Source organism: Tetrao urogallus (assembly GCF_951394365.1).
Source record: "Tetrao urogallus genome assembly, chromosome: 13".
Lineage (NCBI taxonomy): Eukaryota > Metazoa > Chordata > Aves > Galliformes > Phasianidae > Tetrao > Tetrao urogallus.
In genome coordinates, this window is record NC_136826.1 from 17,604,456 (window position 1) to 17,630,315 (window position 25,860).

The 25,860-nt window shown below is 52.0% G+C and overlaps 4 protein-coding genes across 4 annotated transcripts; 3 read left to right on the forward strand and 1 right to left on the reverse strand.

The window, feature by feature from the left end:
* Positions 1-1,662: 1,662 nt before the first annotated feature.
* Positions 1,663-13,345, reverse strand: AIFM1 (apoptosis inducing factor mitochondria associated 1; the record flags this gene model as incomplete). Its single annotated transcript, XM_079541945.1, has 16 exons — positions 1,663-1,816; positions 2,222-2,418; positions 3,037-3,161; positions 4,776-4,918; positions 5,449-5,589; positions 5,669-5,757; positions 5,840-5,947; positions 6,095-6,203; positions 7,118-7,194; positions 8,119-8,203; positions 8,904-8,994; positions 10,045-10,175; positions 10,304-10,416; positions 10,987-11,080; positions 11,665-11,792; positions 13,273-13,345. 16 exons carry the CDS (start codon positions 13,343-13,345, stop codon positions 1,745-1,747), a joined length of 1,776 nt encoding a protein of 591 aa, XP_079398071.1. The 3' UTR covers positions 1,663-1,744.
* On the forward strand, positions 13,344-16,499 carry LOC306951367 (methionine--tRNA ligase, mitochondrial-like; the record flags this gene model as incomplete). The annotated part of the gene is made up of 3 exons (XM_079541854.1): positions 13,344-13,818; positions 14,146-14,480; positions 15,312-16,499. The coding sequence occupies 3 exons, from the start codon at positions 13,344-13,346 to the stop codon at positions 16,497-16,499; spliced, it is 1,998 nt and encodes a 665-aa protein (XP_079397980.1).
* Positions 16,500-18,995: 2,496 nt separating this feature from the next.
* RAB33A (RAB33A, member RAS oncogene family) lies at positions 18,996-23,233 on the forward strand (the record flags this gene model as incomplete). Its single annotated transcript, XM_079542125.1, has 2 exons — positions 18,996-19,214; positions 22,778-23,233. 2 exons carry the CDS (start codon positions 18,996-18,998, stop codon positions 23,231-23,233), a joined length of 675 nt encoding a protein of 224 aa, XP_079398251.1.
* An 83-nt stretch (positions 23,234-23,316) lies between these two features.
* Positions 23,317-25,202, forward strand: RBMX2 (RNA binding motif protein X-linked 2; the record flags this gene model as incomplete). Its single annotated transcript, XM_079541855.1, has 5 exons — positions 23,317-23,533; positions 23,691-23,742; positions 23,814-23,943; positions 24,048-24,228; positions 24,604-25,202. The coding sequence occupies 5 exons, from the start codon at positions 23,317-23,319 to the stop codon at positions 25,044-25,046; spliced, it is 1,023 nt and encodes a 340-aa protein (XP_079397981.1). The 3' UTR covers positions 25,047-25,202.
* Positions 25,203-25,860: the final 658 nt, after the last annotated feature.

Genomic DNA, 25,860 nt, shown 5'->3' on the forward strand with positions numbered 1-25,860 from the left:
GGTTCATTTTTTTGTTTTGTGTTGTGTTTCTTCCCAGCCAGGGCAGGTGTACCTTTCCCCCTTGGACTCCCAGCTGCTGGCCTCCCCTCACTGGGGTCTGGCCAGTCCTTTTTTAAGCCGAGGATTTTTGCCTTTGGGTGTGTTATTCTGGCTGCTCTTTCTGATTTCTGTTTTATTATAAGCAACAGGCTGTGGTGTCAAAAACACTTATGTACAGAAAAAAACCTGCATCAGGCCCCCTGTCTCTTGCCTCTTCTTCTTTGTACGGTGCCCACTGTGCCCAGCAGAGCCGCGGGGCTGCAGTGGAGGGAGGGACTCCAGCTGCCTCCCATCAACCAGGGGCCTGCAGCTCTGGGGGGACTGGCAGCACTGCAGGAGGTGTGCTGGCCTTGGCATGCTGCTGCCAGCAGGACGAGCCCCAGGACTGCAGCAGTCCCTCACGAACCTGTGTAGGACTGCAAGGTGTGCTGTAGCTCCTCACCTGGGTGAGAGCAGCTGCATTGGCTTCCCTGGGACTTGCCAGGGGCAGGAGGAGGATGCAGCAGCTCTGCTGCCAGCTGGGCTGCCCTCCCCCTGTGCCCGCATCTGGACAGTGTGGTTTGCCAGCTCCCCTTTCTCATCATCACCCTGTGCCAAAACGAAGAACTCGGAGAGGGAGCGGGGATCTCGTGGTGAACAAACCCAGCCTGAAGAAACAACGTTTCTTGGCTTTCACTTTGGTTTTCTCCTAGCTCTCCATGGATGCAGATGCTGGCCTCGTGCTGCCCTTCGGACTTGGCTGAGCCCAGCCTGAAGCTCTGGTGAGAGCAGTGGTTCCCTGGTGCCCCTCCCTGAGGCCTGGAGAAAATAGTGGAGGAGCTCCTAAGCTTTCTGAAGACAGTCAGGCTGGCACCTAAACACACTGCAGGCCCATTCCAATCCCTGTAATCAAGGCCCTGTCCAGGTGAGCCTTCAGCCTTAGACCCAGTAAGGTTCTCCATCACTTCTGTCCAGTTGCTGATCAGACTGCAGAACAGGAGACCGAGGGGGGCAGGAATGCCTTCACAGTGCAGTGAAAGGAAAGCTTGGGCTGTGCCCCACCAGCCTGAGGGGTACAGCACTGCACGTGGCATCGTTCATAGGGGAACAACAGAGCAGCAAAGGGCAGCCTCAAAAATTGAGAGGGTAGATAGCTCATTTCTGTGCTCCCATCCCAACACCAGGTGAGGTTCCACGCTTGCCCAGTGTGATACAACGTGGTGCAAGTATGAGTCAAACAGGACAAATCAACAGCAGCACTGAAACTTTTGGGATCCCTGACTCAAATCACAGACAGAAGGAGGGGAAGTGAGCTGGAGGGTCTTCAGGCAGCCTTAGTGTAGCAGGTTGTAACTGTTAGCTGCTCCAAGGACTATTTCATCCCATCAGGGCAGAATTTGTTACCACGAGCACAGCCCTCCACCCAGTCAGGACAGAAAGCTCACCAGCCACACAGTGCTGGGAGAAAACAACACCTCTGCAGGCTTCTCTGGTGTTGATAAGAGGGAAAAACTACCAGCAGCAGCACGCCACAGGCTGCCCTTTCAAAACCAGCAATGCAACAAGTGCAGGAAGGAGGCACTTAACTTAGAAGAGTCTGATTTTATTGGTGAAATATTAGAATTCTAGGTGATGGGAAATATTCACAAGTGCTCAAAGCAAGCTCTCCAAACGGAAGGGACAAACACAGCCCTACTCACTCCTCCTATTGCAGTGATCCTGGAGTTTAGTCTTCGTGGATGTTGAAAAGCTTTGCTACTTCATTGAGATCAGCATGCTCCTCCCCATCTTTGATGATCTGAAAGAAGGAAACATGCATTCAAACTCGTATGTCCTATAAACAATACAGTGGGATGCACTGACCCTGGGGTCCCCTGCCAAGCAGGCTTTGCATCTCTGATCCCCACCCTCTGGCCTTGGCCCTTCAGCCACTTTGCAGTGCACCTCCCTGCTCACCCAGCCCTGGCTGCATCAGTTTATTTGTGAGGAGAGGTCCAGTGTCATAAGTCGTAATCAAGTCCAGAAAGACAATATCCACTGCTCTCCTCTCATTTATCATGCTGGTAATTTCATGCTAGAACAACATCTGCCTTTATGTATCCTCATTATCTACTGATAGATTGATTTTTCCACAAGAAAGTCCTGGATCTAAGCAAGCTGAATGCCACAGCCCCCTGGTTCAGCATACTCGTCCTCTACTGACCTTTCGAGCAATAGGCATCCTGTTGAAGATGTTCCATAATACAATTCCCACCACCACTTTATCCCTGAGGTAGAAAATGACCCCTTTGCCATAATCTTCTCCTTCTTTTGGAACTTGAGGCGTTGGTGAAGAGCTTGGAGAAATGGGAACTTCTGAGGCTTCTGCTTCTGTTTCGCTTTCTGATCGAATACCTGTCCCTAAGGCAAAGATGGGAGACATCAAACATCCAGTGCAGAAAAAAGGAGGAGCTCTCTGTGCTGGGGAAAGCAGGACAGGCAGATGGCTTCTGTAAAAGATTTAGGTGTGCTTTCTTTGGAGTTGTGTCCAGCAAAAGCTTCTGTAACACAATAAAGAAGCAACCCTAACACAAAGCACAACTCTGACAGCTTCCAGCTTCCACAGCCAAACACACCACAGAATCACAGGATGGTTTGGGTTCAAAGAGACCTTCAAAGATCAACTGCTTCCAACCCCACACCATGGGAACGGCCATCCAACCCGGCCCTGAGCACCTCCAGGGATGGGGCACACATAACTTCTCTGGACAAGCTGTGCCAGTACCTCATCACCCCCCAAGGAAAGAGTTTCTTCCTTGTACTTCATCTAAACCTCCCCTCTTAATATGGTAAATAAACTGCATTTTGCCCCAGTGGAACATTATGTTTTTAATCACATTTTAACATCAAAACCAGCATTTAAAGCTTGGTCTAGAATAGAGCACACAGGTGAGACCAGATCCTCCCTGCGGCCGCACAGAGCCGGCCACAAAAGCCTCCATGCAGGCACACAGCTCCCAAGGAAGGCCAGGAACCCACCTGACTGCTCTGTTGCAGATCTTGGTGTGTCTTTTGCTGTTGCTTTAGCAAAGACCCCGACTGTAGGCAAGGTACTGTCGACGAGGCCGATTGCTTCATAGCCCACATCAGGACCCAGATCGCTCCTAGGAATTAACAACAAAGCTCATCTGTAGGAACAGCATGGCAAACACGCAGCAATCCCAAATCCTCCTGACAGCGTTGCGTAAGGAGGAATCAGGACAGTGCATCCATCACAGAAGCCACCAGTTTAACCAACGGGGAACTCAAAACGTGTCAGATTTCTCCTTGAAGGAAGCCAGGCTGCTTCCATGAGCTGTGTGCACCTTCACCCTTTAGGAAGTTACACACCTAAGCTCAGGAGCCAGATAGGGGCACCAGGACACAAGCAGTAGGTACACAATTAGTGGGAAGTGGCAGAAATCTTCTGTGCTGTTCAGTGAGTGCCAATGAAACTTGCAGAGCTGGGGCAGAAGCAAGTGCTTCTCTGGGTTCCAGATGAGGCCACCTGATCAGAGGGTTTGTGGGAGCTGCTGAATCACAGCCTGAGCCTCGGATTGAGCACTGGGTCAGCCCTGGGAGCACAGGTGAAGGCATTCTGTGCTACTGGAAGGGATGGAGCCTGGCTGCACCTCTCCTGGGCCCCATTTAAGAGCTGACTGCCAGTGGGGAAGGATCTCTGCTGGAGATTGCTTCTCTTGGAGTCTTCTCAGTGAGCCCCAAGGTAAGCTTTCCATCTGTTCTTCTTTAGTGTGATAACCTGTTTAGCCTGACTTTCCTGTGTATTTCTTAATTATAACACTGGTACATTCATGGATTACCCGAATGCCTCGTCCTTCTGAGTTAGAACCATGGAGCTCTGAAGGAATTCTGAGCACTGGGAAAAACGTTGAAGGATTTCCTGCTGTTTGGCAGCTTTTTAGCACAGGAACAGGACATCTAAGCCAGCAAAGGCTGGCAGGCTTTCACTTCACACCTGCCAGCCACACTTGAGGCTGCAGCTCACAGCCCCCAGTCTCACATAGCACCTCCCAGGAAAACACACAGTTAAAAGGTGCTTCAGTTTCCTCATTTAACAGCTGAGTAATAAATGCTCTGTGTGCAGAGCCCATGTGGCACAGACCCAGAGTTCAGACACGTGATGAGGAGTCGTAAGGGATTCTTTTTGGAGGGGTTCTTCCCCAAGGAGCAAAAGCTCTTTTCCCACGTTTAAACTTGTGCTCGCTCTACTTCTGGTGCATTCTGACCAATTTTTGCCCTCTTTTTAAAGAATTTAAAAGAAAATGCTTTGTTTTCTTCATTCCTTACAAATGCTTTCAAAAACAGGCCTGCGTACACTCCTGTGTTGCTACCAAGGCACCAGTGGAGCTAATCAGCAAAGGTTCACCAGAACTGAAACCAACAGATTGTGCTGGGGAGTTCCCAATAATTCTAACAGAAGTTCAGGGTGCAGATCAACCTGCTTGAAGAAAGGAGCTGCTATCTCTTTGCTTCTTGCTCTGTTGAATTATACACAATCGGGGAGAAACTGGATTCTGCAGGGGCAAAGAATAGCTTAGAGAAGGCAGGGCAGTGAAAGCTCACGTGTGCTCCAGTTCCCTGAGACTCTGCAAATAAGCTGCACAGGTATTTGCTCTGCATTCATTGCAGCCTGAAAACAGGAAGCTTTACGAGGTGTATCTTGTGAGAGCTCCTAACAGCATGGTCAAATAAGCAGCTTTACAAGCACTCAGCATTACCAGAACATAGACTGATGCCAGTAGGGCTTTGCAGCTCCCGTCATGTTCTCTCCAGCTAGTCTGCCACTCACAACAGCGTGATCGTGGTGCTCTACACGTCTTCTACCTAGTTTGATATCATAGAAGCAAGCAGCATCCCCAGCCTTAAAGAGAAATTCATTCAGTGATGACTGAACACAGACATCAAAAGCCCAAATTAACACACAAAAGAGGCAGTGGGACAAAGATGACCGAGACAAGGAAGTGAGTTGTTCTGCCAGCCCCCTCTCCTTCACACCTTCTTCCATTTCCCAGGCTATTCCAGCTCTATCTTCTCAACATTTTTCACTGAGCTGCAGAAAATTAAGGCAGCATCAGGTATGTGCTTGGTTTGGTTTTTTTTTCCCTAGAGGAATCAGTCTCAGCTCCCCACCAAAAGGGCTCTGACACAACACAGCAACCCACACTACCTTTAAGTCACCCCAGGTTCTCTTAGGGAGCACAGATAAAGGAGTGCAGTCGCTACCACAGTACCAAGGCGTGCTGTAGTGCATGGACAGGCTCCAAGGCACAGCACCTGGGCTCATTACTTTACACCATTCACCCAATTTAGGTATGCCAGCCCCCAGGATTCCAGGCTCTTTGACTGCGTTGGTCAAAGCAGCTGGAAGAAAACCCCTTCACACGTACTCACCACCCAGATATTGGAGCGTGCCTGCAGCTCTGCATTCACCCTGAACCCTCCAAAGTCAGAATCCACCTCCAGACCAGCAGACTTTGCTAATTCCACGTTAGGCTCCAGCCCAACCGCAGCCACGATGTGGTCGGTCTCCACCTGTGGGATAATTTGTAACAATTACTCTGTTTCTCTCAGTGGCCCTGCAAACATTCCCAGCCCCTGCATTCAGATTCACCTTTCGGCCATCTTTCAGTTTAATCACCAGTCGATTTCCAGAGACAGAGACAGACTTGACCACAGCATTAGGCATAACATTAACGCCCTCTGGAAACAAAAAGGAAATGTAACTGCTTGCACGGGGCCAGGAGGGCTTCAGCTGAAGCAGGACACTGGAGCACAGCTTCACCTCTTCTGACTTTCTCTGTGGTCCAGTTGCTCAGATATTCAGGCAAGACTTTGCCCATATTGCCGTTCTCTGGAAACAGCTGAATCACCTCCAGGTTTCTGGTTTGTGCTGAAAGGAAAGAGCAAATCTGTGCAAAAATCCAGCAGATGTGGACTAAAAAAAAAACGGTGTGTGATGTCAGGCTGATTGCATTCAATGCCTGCTGCTTCTGTAAAGCTGCCAGCTGAAGCAAGCTGCCTGCTGGAGCACACTTACCTCTTCTGCCCAGAGCACAGGCCAGCTCACTGCCAAGAAAACCACCACCAATAATTGTGATGGACTTGACTTGTCTTGAAATCTTCTCCAGATTTCTGAAGTCCTCAATCTGAAAGAAGATTTATTCTCATTTCAAACAGGAATGGCAGTGGGAAAATTCTGCACTTTCTCCCTTTGAAATAAGAGTAACTCTTTCCTTAAAATGGGAGACATGTTTCTCCTTCCTTCTCTTCCTCTACTGCACAGAAAGAAAAAGGAAAGAAAAAACCAAACCCTCTGGCTTCCTGATGTTTGCTGACAGGGAAAACCTTGCACAATCTCAGCATTTTCTCCCACATGTCAAGAAGGAAATTGCAATGAAATCTCCAGATGCAAACGATCTACAGCACACACAGTACTACAGGAACACCCTGTCTCCCATTATGTGTCTTTTACACATCCCTTACACAGCTGAACAGATCACAGCAGACCTAACAGTGAGCAGACCGGGGCAAGTCCAGTGCAGGGCAGAACATTTCCACAGGGCTCTTTATTCTTGATTCATTCCCAGACTAAGGAAGAAACTCCCTGTATGTTGTAAACCCCACAATTTCAAGAAACGTGGAGCCTGTCAACAAAAAGCTTCTCTTCAAAGTAAACTGGGAGTCCACCAACAAACTTCAGTTCTTTCATCCACTTTCCCCTAAGGCACAGGATGAAGGTGAAGAAATGCCACGAAGAAGACGTGGACATCAGAGTATCAGCAAACTACTGAAGCTAATCCAAGAGCTAACACAAACACTTGGCTAGAACTTCAGTGTAGGACAGGAATGTCTCAGGCTGAGGGGGAGAGCGACGTCAGACTTCACGCCCTTCACCTGCTCAGGGAAAAGAATAAGCAGCAAAAGGATCCCTGGTTAGCAGCTGAGGGGGGCTGATAGCCGAGGCAAGGCTGTCCTGGACCCAAAGCAGAGAGCTAACAAGCTGAAAATGCTGGTAGTGTCTCTGATGACTTCGGCCTCTGCCCAGTGCCTGTAGATTTACCTTTCGGAACAGCGTCAGCCGTTGCTGCACATCCTTTCCTGCCCTTTCGATGGCAGGCAGGTTCCTCGGGGAGCCACCTGAGGACAGGGTGGGAGGGAGGGGAGGGAGAGAGAAACACTAATGACTGCTGGCCACATCAGCAATGAGCTATCACCCATCTGGACTGTGCTTTTAAAGCTGTTCCAATACGCTCTATTGCCCGCTGCCCTCTGGTTTTCACCATGGAAGACTTTCTGTGCAAGCACAAAGTTTTAACTCTGCAGTTTAACTCCCCCACAAACAACCCAGTGCCATACACCCTGCTCCACTGACTGCAGAAAGTCAGTTCCATATTAACTACACAAGGATGTAGGGCCAGATGCTGAAGCAGTGTGTGTGGGAGCTGCTGAGTCACGGCCTGAGCCTCAGATTGAGCACCTGAGCAGAGCCCTGGGAGCACAGGTGAAGGCATTCTGTGCTACTGGAAGGGGTGGAGCCTGGCTGCATCTCTCCTAGACCCCATTTAAGAGCTGACTGCCAGGAGGAAAGGATCTCTGCTGGAGGCCCCTCTTCTGGAGTTTTGCAGTGAGCCCAGGATGCAGGTAAGTTTTCTATTCTCTTTTTGTTATTTTAATCTGCTTTGCCAAACTCTCCTGTTTATTTCATGATTATAACATCTTTGTATTCATTGATAATACACAACAAGGTAAGAGCTGGCTGTTCTTCTTGCGACTGCTGAAGGCAGGGTTTTAAAGCACCTGACTGTAGAGCAGTGCCTTTACCCAGCTGCTAGGGCAGTCACCTTTTCCTCCTTCCCTGCTGATTCTGACAGAGTAAAACTTTGAACATCCCAGAGAAGCTGGCTTACATAAAGCAAGTGGAAAAACCCAATGCCACCTTAGCCTGCATCACTGCCCTTCGTGTGAGCGCTCTGCCACGTGGCAGAAGTTTGCCAGTTAATGCCCCTGAAATCAAAAGCCTGACACAATATGAAGAACAGGAGATAAAAACAAAAGTCTTACCAGTTGCAATTAGGCATTTATCATAGGATATCTGGGTACCATCATTGAGTTTCACAGTGTTGCCTCTCACATCCATGTGCACAACCTGCAAAAACATACAAGCAGGGGAACTCAGGCTTCCACTCACTGTAGGCACACCTACTTGAGGCAGATGGCACAGACCACCAAATAGAGAAGGATACTTGGGAGCAATGTTTTCACACCGTTGAATTGCTCTGTAATTTTTCAGTGGAGGGGGGAACTGAAAATAGGAATTCAGAGTTTCTTTTGGCAGCAATGACAGGTTAGACTGATCATCCCAGGATATGAATCTAAGAAACAATTCAGCAGTAAGAAGACTAAGTTCTTTATTTTCTCAAGATGCAGAGAACTGAGGAAACCACAAACTCCTTTCCACCTTCCTGCTGCCTCTACTCTGCTCCTACTTGTGCTGTCATCCATTACTTAGATGACATTCTACTCACCTTCCAACTCATGTGCACCTCAGTTCTCATTTTGCCACAGTCTCTAAGCTCTATGCATTCTTATCCCACGCACAAACTGTCCTTTTACCTTTAGCTACTACTCCTCACAGCTTCTCCTGCTTTCAAGCTTCACACATGCTGTCCTTAATATTAGGATAGTCCCTGATTCACTGTAAACACGTTTCTGAAAATTTTCCACATTCTTCTCCTCAGCCAACCTCCACAACACCATCTACAGCTGTTTATTTTCAGCTCAGACACGGGCTCTGCTTGGGAAGAACTGTATGACATTAGATTGACAGCTGGAGATGCAGTACTCACCTTCTTGCCACTGAGAACTGCTACTCCACCATTTTCTACAGAAGGCAAATCACGAGCGTGCACATAGAACGATGGTGGCTGGAAATATATACTGGGGAAAGATCAGTTAGCAGATGTCTTCCAGTTATTCTTTGATAACAGCTATACAGAAACTACCAATGACATGAAAGCAACTCTGTGCAACCATAACAAACTTCAGAAATAGCAAAGAACTCGCTGCTGCACGCTGTTAAATTCAAGTGTTTTAATCAAAGACCACAAACATCAGAGGGATCTCCATTGGGATCCAAGGTTCCAGGAGCTCTGTTCTGAACTGCAAGGCTCTGTGCTCACCTCTACTGTTAACTTATTGCACAAGATTTCTCCTGTTACTGGCATACTGTAGCAAAAATGCTGTCTCACAGCTTGAAGCAGTGATGGAGCACCTGGTGGGAAGGCAGGGCCAGCCCAGGTGCACGCAATGCACTGAGTGATGGAAGGGATGGAGCCAGGATCCACCCCTTCCCAGACCTTATTTAAGGGTTGGCAGTGGAGGTGAGCCCATTGTGCTGGAGATCCCTGCATACTGGAGGCCTTCTAAAGGTAAGCAGGTTTTTTTCCTTTGTTTCCACACTGCTGCACTTGGGCTTATCCTCATTTTCTTTGGTGAAAGATTTTGCCACTCTGCTATTATTACTATAGCTGCCACCACATTATAGCATGACACATACATTTAAGGGAATCACAAGTCTCAATTTAATACTGAGTTAACTCATACTAAGCTGCACTCTTCTTGGCAACTGTCACACCTTTCAGCCTGATCTTTGTTGCTTGACTGACAAGTCTGTAACATCTCTGCAAAGCCACACTCCACAGCTCTGCAGCCTTTTGGGCTCCACAAAGCAGTCATCTGGCCTGCTGCAAACAACACAGATTCTGCCTACAGCACGCAATGCTCTGCTCCTTTTTGGATCAGTCAGCCAATAGTGCACATGCATACACAAGCAGGGCCTTCATCACAAACACAGCACTACTCTGTGTCCACAAACTGCCTTCTGAATGCTTCACAGCTCCCCAGTGGCTCCCTCACAAGAATACTCTGATCATCATAAACTTTTCCACGCGCTCTCTTCTTTGTCAGTACTGCCCAAGCGACACCTACCTCCTTTCTTTGCCATTCCACTGTTTGAACCGCAGAGTCTCTGTTACGTGAGGATCATCAGAAAACCACAGCTCTTTGGAGAGAGGAGGACGCATGTAGGGCAGTGCAGGATCTTCAGACACAATCAGTACCTTTAGACAAGCAGTCACCACACACATCAGCTACGCCAATGCTGACAAACATCATAGCATTACGTAGGCAAAGCAAGAATGTACTCAGCCATCCAGGTGAATCTCCTCTAGAACAGGGCGTCCCTTACCCGGGCACCGGGGTCACGAGCCCGAATGGATCGGGCAGCAGCAAAAGCAGCAGTTCCTCCACCAATGAGCAGGAAAGGAACATGAGATGGGACCTCAGGGTGAGCTCCTGGAGCTGCAGGAAACAGATCAGACAGTTGACTGCAAATACAGCACGGAAAACTGTCCACATGCAAAGAACTGTGTGTCACCAGAGCTTTTTCCACATACAGACCTCCTTTGGCAGAGAGCACTCCAGATATTCTCCTTCCTTCCCTTCTATCTCCCTGTATTTCCTAAGAACCTACTTCTCTTGAGGCCTGCTTCCTGCACAACTCATAGTGCCACATAGTTCAACAAATTTGGTTTCTCTGAGCTAGACCTGCATGCTCCTGTGACCTTCAGTGAGTGACCTGTGGTCCACATACAGGCTGCAAGAAATTATCAAGAGCTTTGCTACTTTGTCCTCCTTTCTCCCTCTATGATACTCCTTAAATGGAACAGGACATGGCACAGCACTGAGGATTTGGTGCTGGGAACTGCACTGCTCTTTGCTGGGCTGGGAGAAGGTGACAGCCCTAAGCAGGGCCTCTCCTCCCTTTACCACTGTGTTTTCAGGCAGGCTCCATTCTATTTGCTTTGCATGCCTCAAGTTAGCAGCTCATGCAAAACAGCTCCAAACCCAGAACTGCGGGCAAATACCCACCAGAAGCAGACGATTCCTTTTCTTGGGACCGTGTTGTTACTGTTGTGACACGGCTGGTGAATCTCTCCTTGTTTTCCTTCAATGTTTTGTATACCTGGAGACAGACAAGAAGACACCTTGTATGTGTTACAGCATCAAGGCATCATTCTGCTTCTATTCCCCATAAGCTTCTGTCTACCCTACTTGCTCAGAAAATGCATCTGCTTTCAATTAAAGCAAACAAACCCAGATATATCTGAGTTTAAAAAGCACCTGTGGGTGTACACACAGTTTTCTGAGTGCATTCCTCTTACAGCTACCTGTTCTACTTATGACAGGGTGGGACTCAGCAGGCTGACTGCTTTCCACGAGCAAGCAATGAAGCTTTCTGCATGCATCTGGTCCTTGGACTGCAGAACCGTTGACTGAACAGAAGTGAATTACCTTGAGGAGCTGACATCTCTTTTATTCCCTAGACGTCGTGCGTTTTACCCACGGTCAAGTATTTTGTAACATTATAAAGAGATGCAAAGAAGAATTAAGGAATTTAATGCAGAGCATGAAAAAGAACTGAGACGGACAGAAGCAGTGTCAGGAACAGCAGAAAGCTAGAACTCATTACCAAAAACAATTAAGGTAAAGATGGTACCCTCCCTCCACACTTTCCCCAGTAAAAGCACATTTATTTAAGCATCTTACATAAACTCCTGCCCCAGTGACTGTTCCTCCCACAATTAAGTACAGAAGTAGGTTGCTGCCAGCTTTGCCAGGAACACCTGAAGATGTCAGTGTTCTCGAAGGGTATCTCAGGTGATGGCACTGCAAAACTGTAGGAGAAGACAAGCAATGAGAGAACACAGGGAGAAGTGCTGAGTATGAAGGACCCCCAATTACAGAGCCTGAGAGGAGGACAAGGTTTCAGTGAACTGAAAAAGCAAAGGGAACCCCACTGCTTAGAGGGGCAGACACCAACATTTTGCAACCCAGACTATTAACCTCTTAATTATTTATGCCACCTTCTACATTCAAAGTTAATGGTTCATTTGAGCTTGACCTTTTACTTTCCAGTGTGGACTGGGGCAGGGAGAGGAGGCACTGGGAACATGCAATTCTCTCAAGAGACTATTTAATATATAATGTTTTCTTTATTAATAGTATCAAAGATTTTTTTTTTTTCTACCAAGCTTTTCAGTAGACAGTGAGGGAGATATAAACTAAAAGCAAACAAAGATTTTAGCATCAGGTCACACCTCTCCATGGCTTCTGGCCCTTCTCTTAAGCTTCAGCACAACTTTCTCACCAGCTACATGTTGACTGCCAATTGCAACGGGTGCCCAACCATTACAGAGCAGTTCTACTTCACAAAGAAGCTTTTCATGTTCAGAAATGAATATTCTGAATGACAGGTCGGAGCTGCTTCCCCAAGGTCTGACAGGAGAGCTCCTGCTCTGCCAGCTGCCCTCCTGCTCACACATCTTCTAATGCTGAGAAAACCCACAAGGGCAAAACCAGAAGCCTCTGCCCCCAGGCAGAGCACGGAGAGCCTTGTCTGCTCATCTGCATGGGAACATTCCAGCACTGCAACAAGGTGACCCAGCCATACGGACAAGAACACCAAGACTGGCAATACAATGGATGCTTTGAAATTTACAGAGCAAATCGTTTCTTAAGCTGAGTAAATAAGCTGCTCGTTTGCAAAGCCCAGCATACCACATCTGAGCGACTGCAGTGAATTACTCTGCCAAAACAAATGGCTCCAAGCCTGCTGCGGGTACCAAATATGCACGAAGATCAAAACGTAATTAAAGAAATTAACAAGAATGGCCACAGGGAAGACGCAGGAGCGCTCCCCGCCCCGCCCCAGGGCTCCAACACCCGCACGGGGCAACCGGCAGCCGTGCTTACGGCAGCAAAGAGTCCCTGCCAGCGGAGGAGGCTCCGCTGATGCACGTTATGGAAAGCAAAGGGTTCAGCGGGCAGCGCGGCCATCCCGAAGCCAAGGAGCGGCGGGGCTGCCGGCTCAGACGAAGCCAGCTGCGAGCAAACCGCAGGCAGGACGAGCGCACGTCTCCTTCGGCACTGCGCGGTGTTCACCTTCCCGCAGCTCAGTCGTGCCGCAGCCCAGCGCCGCCCGTTTCCAAGCAGAACGGCGGTCAGACTGCGTGAGGACGCGCTGCAGTTGCTCTGCAGAGCGCGCCCTCGTTACGCTCCGTTCACAGCGGACCGGGCCCGTGCCCGACATCCCCCTGGACGCAGGGAGGTGCGGGGACGCCCTCGCAGAGCCGGGCCCGCCCCGTTCCCACTCACCTGTGGCGGATCGGCCGCGTTGCACGGAGCTGAGGGGACGCAGCGCGGCGGCGGCCAGGCGGCAGCACGACATGGCGCCGCTCATCGCGCCGCTCCCGGCCCGACCTCGCGCCGCCCCCGTCGCCCCCACGGCGCACGCGCGGCCGCTCGCAAGCCGGCTTCTCATTGGCTGCCGCGTCCCCCGCCTTCCTCCCATCCGCGCTCGCGCGCGGCCGCTCTGCGCTGTTGTCTCTATGGTTCCGCCGCCGCTATGCTGCGGCCTCCTCTCCGCCTCCCGCGGCCGTTCCGCCGCGCTGCTTCTACCGCTGGGCCCGGTCGCCGCCTGCTGCTCTCCACGCCAATCTTCTACGCTAACGGGCCGCCTCACATCGGGCACCTCTACTCTGCTCTGTTGGCCGACGCGCTGCATCGCCAACGCGGCCTCCGTGGCGCCGGGCCGAGCCGCCTTTCCACAGGTGAGTGTGGGAGCGCGGGGCCTGCGCCGTCTGTCCTCGGCTTCTGTCGGGCCTGGCCCCGGGCCCCGCGGGCTGTGGTGGCTGTCCCTGTGTCCGGGGCTTTTCTTCAAGTTCAGGTTGGATACAGGGAAAAAAATGATTCTAAGAAAGAGCGATGATGCAGCGGCACAGCTGCACAAGGAGGTGGGGGGGGTCAACAAACCCGGTTCCAGAACCATGGGGATGTGGCACTGAGGGGGGGAAATGGGTTGGGATTGGATTTGGAGACCTTAGAGATCTTCTCCAGCCTTGGTGATTCCTGGGGCTGATGCCCAGCCCTCGTGTCCCTGGGGTGTCCCTGGGCTGTCCCTGTTTCCCCAGGCTGAGTGTCCCAGCACAGTTCCACATCCCCTTCCTGTGACCATCTCTGGCTTTTCAGGGACTGATGAGCACGGGCTGAAGATCCAACAGGCCGCAGCCGCAGCAGGAACCTCACCCCCAGAACTCTGTGCACGGATCTCAGCACTGTTCCACCAGGCCTTCACCCAGGCAGCTATCTCCTTCACTGACTTCATTCGTACCAGTGAGCCCCGTCACTGCCAAGCTGTGTGTCACTTCTGGGCTGCCCTGCAGGAGCGCGGGGCGCTCTACAAAGGGACCTATGAGGGGTGGTACTGCACGGCAGAGGAGGGCTTCCTGCCTGAAAGTCAGCTCACGGAGCGGGTGGATGCCCAGGGCTGCACACACAAGGTGTCTGCGGAGTCTGGCCATGAGGTAACAGCACCCCTGTTTTGCTGACCAAATTTAGGCTGCTCTGTATGAGTGCTGCACACCTGTTATTTTGTTCTAAAAAGAAAATACTGTCTGTGTAGTGTTTCAGCTGAGACTTACAATGATTTCAAAGCGTGTTCTCTGTGTCTCACAGCTGTGTTTGGTTATATGGGAGAGAGCTGCCAATGGGATCCCAAACCCCAAGGGTCAGGTGCAGATTTCAGCCTTGTGGCATGGAAGGGATTCTGATGTTGCAGAATGGGCTGTTGGCTTGGAAACAGTGTTTTAAAGTGGCGATGAAAGGAGTTGGGTGAAAGAAGAGTAAAGCTGTTCATGAGTGAGCTGTTTGTTGCTAGTCTCACCATTGAATAGCATTGGAATCAGGAGTGTGGGTACCCGACCTAATGTGTCTCTACCACTGTTTTTCTTATACAGTGTCAGGGGTTGCATGATTTAACTCAACTGTAGCAGATAATCATACTTCAAAGCTAAGCAGAGATTAATCTCCTTTGGTATATGTTGAAGACTGAAATATACAAGTGTTGGCTCACACAGAAGGAGAAAGGCTGTAAAATAGCGTATCTTGATAAAGCACACAAGGTGGTTGAGGGAAAAGATCAGTTTCATGGCAAAAGCAGCCTTAGATCTAAAACAGGCAGCAGGCTTCAGAACCCTGATTGCAAGTTGTTGAAACAAGTTGTTTCATTGAAATTGTTGAGTTGATGGTGAAGAGAAACAGTTCCAGAGGAACTCGAACCGAGTATGCTGTGTGCAAACTGTGACACCATTCACAAGCATTTGAGCTCTAATTTTTTTTCTCTCCTGTGTTCTCAGGTGCACTGGACCAAAGAGGAGAATTACATGTTCAAGCTGTCTGCATTCCAGGACCTGCTGCAGAAGTGGCTCCGTGACAACCCACGTGCCATTTCCCCCGAGCCTTTCTACCAGCGTGTGCTTTGCTGGCTGGGAGAGGACTTGCCAGATTTGTCCATCTCACGTGAGAGAAGCCGGTTGCAGTGGGGTATCCCTGTCCCCAGTGACTCAACGCAAACTATTTACGTATGGGTAGATGCCTTAGTGAATTATTTGAGTGTTCTGGGCTACCCTGAGACGCACGGTGAGTGGTGGCCCGCTGCACACCATGTGGTGGGCAAGGACATCCTCAAATTTCATGCTGTCTACTGGCCAGCGCTGCTGATGGCAGCTGGGCTGTCCCCTCCTGAGCGAATATTTGTGCACTCCCACTGGACTGTCCGTGGGCAGAAGATGTCCAAAAGCCTGGGCAATGTGATTGATCCTTTTGCTTGCAATGAACGATACACGGTAGATGGATTTCGGTACTTCCTGCTAAGGCAGGGTGTTCCCGAGAGGGATTGTGACTATTATGACGAGAAGGTCGTTAAGGTTGTGAATTCAGAACTGGCAGATGCACTTGGGGGACTTCTGAATCGGTCAACAGCCCCTGGCATTAACCCCAGCAACACTTACCCGTGTTTCTCAGAGACTTGTTTTCCTAAGGTTGTGGATTACAGGGAGCCAGAAGCCCTGGGTAGGGCTGCTGCTGAGGACTATGAGTTTGTGGTGGCTGTGGCTTCTCTGCCTCTGCAGGTAGCTGGTTATTTTGAAGATTTCCAGATCTACAAGGCTTTAGAATGCATTGCCCTGTGTGTAAGGCAAACCAACGGTTTCTTCCAGAGGCACAGGCCTTGGAAACTTGACAGAAAAGACCCTGCAGAGAAGCTCTGGCTTGACACCATCATCCATGTTACTCTGGAATGTCTGCGGGTCTATGGGACTCTCCTGCAGCCAGTGATCCCATGCACTGCAGACAAGTTGCTTTCCAGGCTGGCTGTTGAGCCAGAAGAGAGAGAGATCTCAAGTTTGATGTTTCTGCCACGCTACAGTGGGAAGCCATGTCCCTTTGAAGGGAGACAGCTTGGACCTGACACTGGCATCTTGTTTCCCAGACTAGAGAAATCTAGTCAGCATCAGATAGAGGAGGCTTTAGTGTCTGACAAATAGCTTCTGTAAATAAAAGCCTCCAAGAACTCCTAGGAAACATCATTTTTATCAGAGCGTGTTCCTCCCATCTCTTGGTGGTGGTATGAAGTGGATGAGATGGGACTGAGCAGGTCTGGGCTGTGCTGTCCAGTCCTGCCTTGGAGATTGGCAGAGGTGTCTGCCCTAATTGGAGAGCAGGCAGACGGACTGGTTGTGTGCACAAGTCAGGAGAGCTAGGAAAGCATCTGGGTAACATCCTTGGAGGAACAGCTCTGCAGCTTAACCGGTAGCAGAGAATGAACTGAAGGTGCAGTCTAGGGTCTGAATATTGCTACTTTGTTTTCCAATTTGCTTTAATAACATAAAGGGGCTGAAGCAAAATATCTATCCATGTAAATCACGGCACTCTTCCTACACAGCCTTGAAGCCCTCTTGTCATACTACTTGCATCTTCCATCCTGGCCTCTTTACTTTGCATTTGCTGATGAGAGGAATAGGTCAGGTCCCCCAGCTTGCTTGCTCTGGGAATCCCTCCCATCACTACCTGAGAAAACAAAGCATCTGGGGCAAGCAACAGTGGTTGGAGTGAACGTGGAGTAGGAAAAGCAGAAGAGCAGGCTTGAAACTGATGTAATACCATGACAAAGAGGAATTGCTGGGAAGTCACAGGATCAGAAATGTAGCAGCTCACCTCTGCCTGTGGCTGAGGTGGGTGTTTTGGCCACTGCTGTGTTCCCAGTGCTGGGACTGTGCCTCCATCAGACTGCGTGGAGACAGACAAGCTGGGATGCACATGGCAACGGTGTCAGAGGACTGCGGGAGAGGAGTTTGCAGCTGACAGGTAGAAAGAAACCTTCCACTTGAAAACAACCGTAAGGCTGTGGGCAAATAAGATTGTTGATTTGGTTGTGCTCTCATTGAGGGAGTGGTGGCTTTACTTACGGAGCTGCGGTGAGCATTTCCAGTAGCTGCAGTTGCTCAGAGCAGGCTCATGTTCAGGCTGAGCCTCTGAGGGGATCCAGCTGTCCCCAAAGAAGGGATTTTCCCCTTGGAGCTCACGCACAGGGGTGAGCAGCAACTCGCATCCAACGTCCTTGTGTCCCTTTGACTTTGCTCTGGAGGTTTTTTAGCTATGTTGAGACAGAAGCAACTGGGGGTGGTTGGAAACTGTGTCCTGGTAACACCTCTGGGGTTTAGCCCAATTGGATGCACTGAGTCCATTAGCTGAGCTTCCTTGATGAGCCAAACCCTCAGATCAGCTGATGTAGCCTTGATGGGGAGGATCTCTTCTGCATTAGAGTTGTTTAGAGTGGAGCAGTGCGATGAGACAGGGTGGTGTGCTGGTCAGGTGGGTGGCCTCGCTCAGCTGACACTTGCAGACATAAACAAAATCAGAAGGGGGGGAATCCATGTGTTTCAGGACCAGTGTTTGTGAACCTTTTCTGCCCACTGTGTGATTTATTGCACCTCTTCTTGTCTTTTCAGTATTGGCAGGAGCAGGCAGCTACGTGCTGTTGCCCTGGGACAGCTGTGACCTCCTGGGGGACCCCTGGGAAATTCTTCCCAGCCTTTGGCTCCTTCACTTCTTACCAAGCCCTGCTGCGTGCAGTTTTAGGGGGCTGTGATCTCTTCTGGAGCTGTCTGGGCTACGTTATCAGGGGCAGCAGGGGCACTGGGGGTCTGTAGAGGGAAGGGCCAAGGAGGTTGCTTCTCCCTTGGGGTTCTGTTACACCCTTCTCCCCACGCTGTAGTGCACTGCCCATCTGTCTCGTGTTACCCATGAAAGCCAGGTGCTCTCCCAGACCTCTTTGCAGCAGTATTCTCCCTGGGTGATGTGCACTTGACCCGATGCCCCTTGCTCCCATCTCTACCTCTCCCTCCCCGCTGTGCGTGCCTCAGGCTGCTCCTGTATCCCTGCACAGTGTGGGGTGACCTCACTGCAGCCTTCAGTACCTAAAGGGAGCCTACAAAGGAGGGGAATCAACTCTTGGAAAGGGGAGATAACAGCAGGACAAGGGAAAATGGTTGGAAGTTGAGGGAGGGCAGATGGAGGTTGGATGTCAGGGGGAAGTTCTGTGCTGTGAGAGAGGTGAGGTGCTGGAACAGCTGCCCAGAGAGGCTGTGATGCCCCGTCCATCCCTGGAGGTGTTCAAGGCCAGGTTGGATGGGGCCCTGGGCAGCCTGGGCTGCTGTGAAATGTGGAGGTTGGTGGCCCTGCATGCGGCAGGGGGTTGGGGTTTCGTGATCTTTGAGGTCCCTTCCAACCCGGGCCGTTCTGTGTTTCTGTGAAGGATGGGGAAGAGGAGCCCCAGTCTTCGCCCTCTCTGGCGCTGCCAGCAGCGGGGCCGACCCGGGGGGCTGCGACCTGCACCGCACGGAGCTGTGCGGGGCTGTGCGGGGCGGGGCGCCGGCGGTGCCGCTGCGCGGGGCGGTCCCGCAGCCTTCCTGCGCCCGACCACCTGATCCGCTCCGCCCGCCGCAGCCGCAGCCTTTGTGTGTGCGGTGCGGCGGTGCGGGATGGCGGCGGGAGGAGGGCGGCCGCCGGGCCCGGATTCCTCGCTGGAGCCCTACGTGCAGACCCGCATCTTCAAAATCATCGTCATCGGAGATTCCAACGTGGGCAAGACGTGTCTGACCTTCCGCTTCTGCGGGGGTACCTTCCCCGATAAGACCGAGGCCACCATCGGCGTGGACTTCAGGGAGAAGACGGTGGAGATCGAGGGGGAGCGCATCAAGGTGGGCCGCGGCGGCCCCGGCGGGCGGATCGCATCGGGCTCCGGAGGCGGCCGGCCCCGCACCGCCCGCGGGCTGCCCGAACGCCGGCTGCCTCCCGGGGGCCGTTCGGATTCGAGCCCGAGGGAGGGGAACCGGGGAAGGTTTCTCATTGCGGAGACGTCTGCCGACCGTGTCACTGCTGCTTTTTGATGCTGGCTCGAGTCTGCGGGGGGTTTGAAGCGATGGCGTGGAGCGGAACGCCGCCGGCATCCGGTACGGCTGGGTGCTGAGCCGCCGGCTGGGCCGGAGCTGCTGGAGCTGTGCTCAGACGGCCGTGTGTCATGGAGCAGGGGGCTGCAGGGGCTCGCTGGAAGGTCGGGGCTCACACTGCCTGGTTGTGGGGGGCTTGACAGCTGTGATTTAACACTCAGAACTGGTGTTAGCAAGCGATAGGAGGATGCAATTCCAACAGAACTAGACCAGGACTGATTTGCTGTATGCAGACCAGCGTCACAACTGTAAGAAGTGTATTAGCTCAGACCAGAGAGCTTTGACTGATGGATCAGAGCAGATCCACAGATGGGCTGCAGTTGGTACAAAACTGCCTGGGAAGCAGAGTTTGCAGCAGGTCTTGGCCTCCCCAGTGACACGGATCAGAACAAACAGCAGTCTGTGCAGCTGACAGGGAGGGGGCAAATACTGACAAATGGGGGATCGGAAGTTGAAGGACCGATCACATGAATGCAGAGCTAATGTCTGTTGATAAGAACTTCAGTTATGCTGTTAAACTGTCAGTGAATCTCTTTCTCTCCCCCTCTCTAGGAGGAGAGTTGTTCATTTCCCCCCCTGCCTTCCCCGGTTCCACTCAACACCATGTATCTGTGTTGTGGTGAGCCTACTGCAGGCTGGCACAAAGCCTGCCTCGCTGCCACCAGCTTGTAATGGTTGTCAGGCTTTCTACTTCTTGGATGCGATTTGTGCTGCAGCAGGCAGGACTGGGAGGCAGTGCAGCAAATTGCACCTTCTGGGACCATCGCAGTGGGGAGGTGAGAAGGGGAGATGCACCCTCCTGCTCCTGCTGTGCCCAGAGTCAAGCAGTGTGGGATAAACAGGCATGGAAATGAAGGAGCAGTACCTCTTTGTTCCAGCACTTTTCCATGCTGAATGATTCTGGGCCAGGCGCTGTCACAGCCCAGAGTAGTTCATATAGAAAGCATTGACTTAGAAATTGGCAGTTCCATGCTTCAAGGCATTACTTACAGGAGCAAGCAGGACTTATAGAATCAGGCTCACAGCCAGATGTGAGCTGGAAGGAGCCTTTGTAGGCTATCTGGTCTGACCCCCCTGCTTAAGCAAGGCCACGCACAGCAGGTTGCCCAGGACCGCATCCAGGCAGCTGTTGAACATCTCCAAGGAGGAGGATTCTGCAGCTCCTGTGGGCAGCCTGTGCCACTGCTCTGTCACCCACACAGCAAATAAGTGCTTCCTGATGTTCAGAAAGAACTCCAGCTGTTTTGGTTTGTGTCCACGTCTCTTCTGTCATCACTGGGGACCACTGAAAGGAGCCTGGCTTCTTTGCACCCACTGTGCAGGTATTTATACCATTTATGAGATAAGCTCTCTTCTCCATGCTGAAGAGTCCTGGCTCTCAGCCTGTCATGCGAGGGCTGCTCCAGTCCCTTCATCATTTCAAGGCCGTTTTAATCTCCATTTCTCTCTTGTACTGGGCAGCCTAGACCTGGAGTGCTGGGTCCAGGCGTAATCTCACCAATGCCCACGAGAGGGGAAGGATCTCCTCCCTTGACCTACTGGCAATACTTTGCTTAATGCAGCCCAGGATATCATTAGCCAGCTTTGTCGTATGGACACGATGCTGGCTCATGTTCAGCTCAGTGCCCACCAAGACCCCGAGCTCCTCTTGTTCCCAGCTGTGTGTCTGCTCAGTGTCCTGGGGTTGTCCAACTTCAGCAGGCTTCTGTCAGCCCATTTCTCCAGCCTGTCCAGGTCCCTCTGGACGGCAGCACAGCCCCCTGGTGTATCTGCCACTCCTCCCACCTCGCCACCTCCAGGCTGGCTGAGGATGCACTGCTCCATCGTCCAGATTGGCAGTGAAGATGCTGAACAGGAGCGGGCACAGTAATGACCCCTGTAACCGACCCCTAAACGGACTTTGCACCACCGATCACCACCCTCTGGTTTTGACCATCCAGCCAGTTTCTAATGCAATTTATTGCTCATCCAGCTTCATCAGTTTTTCTATGAGGATCTCAAGGCAGACAGGTATCAAAAGTAACATTCAAGTGTCCCTAGCCTTCTTTTTGTCACCTAAATACCTGGAAAAGCCATTCCTGGTGCCTTTAACATCTCTTGCCACATTCAGTGCCAGTTGTGTTTTTGCTTTCTAAACCACCTCTCTGTGGGTTCACATGGTGTCTGTATTCCTCTCTGGTCACTTGTCTCACTTCCCACCTTCCCTCTACTTCTCCTTGTACCTCCTGGCATTTTTGCCTGACCTCCTATTCGTTCAGATGGACAGCTCTTGAGCTCAGAGGTGGACGTACATCACTATTAGCTTTCTTTGTTCCCTTTTTCCTGTAGGGCCTTAATTCACAGGACTCTTTCAAGCAGATCTTTAAAAAGGCCAAAATCTGCTCTCACTGTTGTGGTCTTGCATTTTGCTCTGCTCCTTCTGCTCAGGATCCTGAACTCCACCACCTCATGGTTAATCACAGAATCACAATGATTGCAGAATCATGGAATCATAGGGGTTGGAAGGAACCTCCAGAGATCGTTGTGTCCAACCCCCCTCCAAAGCAGGTTCCCAAATAGATGTCCAGGTGGGTCTTGAATATCTCCAGAGAAGGAGACTCCACAACCTCCCTGGGCAATCAAAATAATTGATGAGATGCCTTTGAGCTTGACAGCTGCCCTGCTGAAGCTGGCTCAGCAGAGCACCTTCCCCTCTTTTATCACTTGGGTCATTGCCACCAATGCTCTCCAGGAATCTCACACTTTGTGCTCTGCTGTGTTGCCCCTCCAGCATACACAGGAATGGTTGGAGGCCTTCAGAAGGACCTGTGAACGTGAGACACTGCCCGTCTGCAGAAGGCCTCATCCAGTTCTTGTTCCTGGTCAGGCTGGAACTGCCCACTGCCCTGTCTCCAGGGCTCTCTGCTCTTTAATCCCAACCCTTATTTCTCAGCTGCTTCCTCCCCCAGGCAGAGCTCCATGCAGGAATGCTGCTCTTTGCCCTGCCTCCTTCATGCGTACACCATTTTCAGGGTTCTCTTATACAGCACAGCATCAGGTGGGCCGACGTGTTGATCTATTGTGACATTTCTGAAAGGAGCAGTGCTTTGTGCACATGGTGGTGGGGATGCTGGCTGAGTGCACCAGCCCAGCAACGCGTTCCTGGGGAAGGTAAGTCATCGGGCTGGGACTTTTCTCCCTCAGAGCACAGGGATGAAAGCGTGCTGCCCATCGGTAGTCGGAGCAGCTGCAGCACACCTTCCTGCTGCAGCAATGTCTGCTCGCTGGGCACCCAGCGCTCCGGCAGCCTCAAGAGCCCCGTGTTGTGCTTCTAGGTGCAGGTGTGGGACACGGCCGGGCAGGAGCGGTTCCGGAAGAGCATGGTGGAGCATTACTACCGCAACGTGCACGCCGTGGTCTTCGTGTATGACGTCACCAAGATGACATCATTCACCAACCTCAAGATGTGGATCGAGGAGTGCAACGGGCATGCTGTGTCCCCGCTCGTCCCCAAAGTGCTGGTAGGGAACAAGTGTGACTTGAAGGACCTGATCCAAGTGCCGTCCAGCATGGCCCTCAAATTCGCCGACGCTCACAACATGCTGTTGTTCGAAACCTCAGCCAAGGACCCTAAGGAGAGCCAGAACGTGGAGTCCATCTTCATGTGCCTGGCCTGTCGGCTAAAAGCGCAGAAATCGCTGCTCTATCGCGATGTGGAGAAGCGGCCGGGCCGGGCGCAGAAGCTGGAGCAGTCGCGCGACGCCCACGGTAAAAGCGCGTGTCCGTGCTGAGCGCCTTCAATAAAGTCTGTGCGGAGCCCTGCGCTCGGACTCGTTGCTTTGCTCGGCGCGCATGCGCGGCCGGAGCGGGGCGCATGCGCAGTGCGCGCCGCCGCCGCCATCATGAAGTAGGTTCGGTGGGGGGCGGGCGGGGGGTTCGCGCCCGGCCGGTGCTAACGGTGCCCATCGCCCTCAGCCCGCTGACCAAAGTGAAGCTGATCAACGAGCTGAACGCGCGGGAGGCGGAGCTGGGCGTGAGTGAAGCGGTGTCGTGGCACGCCGAGTACAAGGACAGCGCCTGGGTCTTCATCGGTACGTGTAGGCCGCGTGGGGGGGGCGGTGTGGAGGGCGTGAGGAGAGCGGCGGGAGGCTGTGCTGAGCCCTGTGCTGGGCTCCGTGATGAGCCCTGTTCTGGGGCTCCGTGCTGAGCCCGGCCGCCTCACATGGCTGCCCTCTCCCCTCCCTGCAGGCGGGCTGCCCTACCAACTAACAGAGGGGGACGTCATCTGTGTGTTCTCGCAGTAAGTGCCCACCCCCTCCTCTTGCTGTGCCCCTATAGCCCTGCTCTGTGGCTGCTGATGGTGTGTTTCAGGTACGGGGAGGTGGTGAACATTAATCTGGTGCGGGATAAGAAGACCGGGAAGTCTAAAGGGTTTTGCTTTTTGTGCTATGAGGACCAGAGGAGCACCGTTCTTGCTGTTGATAACTTCAATGGGATCAAGGTGAGTGCTGGGGCTGCAGCAGCTTCTGGAGCACTGCATCACGTCAGGGAGGAGCTCCATCAGCCACTGGCCCACAGCACATGCTTTGCTGCCTCCTGTCCTAGATCAAAGGAAGGACGATCCGTGTGGACCACGTAGCCAACTATCGGCCTCCCAAGGATTCGGATGATTTGGATGATGTCACAAAAGCCCTCCATGCAAAGGGCTGCGGGGTGAAAACGCCACCTCATACGTCGTCAGATTCCTCGTTGGAGGATGAGGACAAGGCAGTCCAAAAGCAAAAAGGTGAAATGCATTTCTGCCAGTCTTTACCCTGGGTGGGAGGATCTGTGTGGGTCTCAGGGACTTTTAGCTCAGCATACAGCAGGGATAGGTATCCTCTTGAAAAGAGATGCAACCCTAATGTCTTGGCTATACTCTGTGGTCTGTGTCACACTGCCAGTATTTACCCTTATCTGTGATCATTGACCCCCACCCTCTGAAGATCCTAGTATGAAGGGATGTTGCAAGGGGGGAGAGGTGGATGGACAGTGGAGGACAGGGAGAAGAAAGGTTCAAAATAAATCCCCCCAAAAAAACAAAACTGGTGCTCTGTAACAGAGCTTGTGGAGATGATGCTTGCAGGACTGTCCATCTCTAAAGACGAACCTTTTGTTTCAGATAAAGAGAAGAGTAAACATGATCGGCAAAAGCAGAGCTCTCAGGCTGCAAAGAGAGCAGCGTCTGCTGAAGAGGCACATCCGAGAATCAAGATTAAAAAGGAGAAGGAAGATCCTGGCTATGACCGATATGCTGGTGGGAGTCAGCAGTCCTGCAGTGAGTCTGAGAGGAAACATGTGAGCAGGACACAGCGAGATGAGGAGGAGCAGAGGCACCAGAGGTCTCTGGGGAGGAGAGGGGAAAAGAGCTCTCAGGATCACAGAGGGCAGAACGGTTCACGGGAGGAGAGAGGAGAGGTTAGCAGGAAGGGTGAGGGGCATGGCAGCCGGCGAGAAGAGTGTCCTGAAGGAAGCAGATCCAGGCACCGGTGGGAGAGCAGCACCAGAGAGCCCCATTCCAAGCACAGGGAGCGTGGTTCCACCAGAGATTCCAGCCATCGCTGAGCCCTGGTGCGAGCACCCTCTGGGCCACAGCTGTGCCCACCAAGAGACAGCTGTGCTCTGTGAGCTGCACCAGGAGCTGTCTGCAGCTTCCTGGTGTGTCCTTGAGGGTACCACAGCTGGTGGTGCGTCATCTCACACACAGCTTTGACTCATTCACTCCTCAGACAGGGCTTTCTTTGTGCTGTGGACTGGGATGTGAGCTCTGTCGCTGCCTCGCTCAGCCCTTCTGTGCAGTGGCATCTCACAGACAGTTGTGGAGGGGCTCACGGCGCAGCACGGGCAGTAGGGGTGCTGAGCAGCAGGATGCTATGGACCCCAAACTGCCCACGTTCAGTGGGAGCACCCCTGTCTGCAGCGGGGCCGGTGGGAGCCTGCAGGCGGGCATAAGTGCTTTGTGCCCCCAGCCTGTCCCACTGACCTTGTTTATGAGATCTCCAAGGCTGTGCTGCTGAGCCATCGCTGTTCATGTTTTTTGTTATAAACTCCTTTTAATAAAATTGATCCACTAACCAGAAGAGACAACGCTGGGAGCACCGTTTCTGTGTCGGGGTAGCAGGGAAAGGTGAACTTTTTCGTTGTGCTGTTTGGACTGAACGTCGACGGCAATGGAGAGAACGCAGCGATGACTTTGAGCCGCATCTGGTTGCTACCGGAGCCTTTGCTTCGCTGAGTAGCTTTCTCCGCCGTCTACCCAGTGGGTTTCGGGGTGATTTCAGTCGGTCTCGTAGCTGCAGCCCTCGCCGGTCTCCTCGCCCTTCGTTCTCGGCGGGCGGCGCTGATGGAACCGGAACTCCGAGAGCGAGCTGCTGGCTCC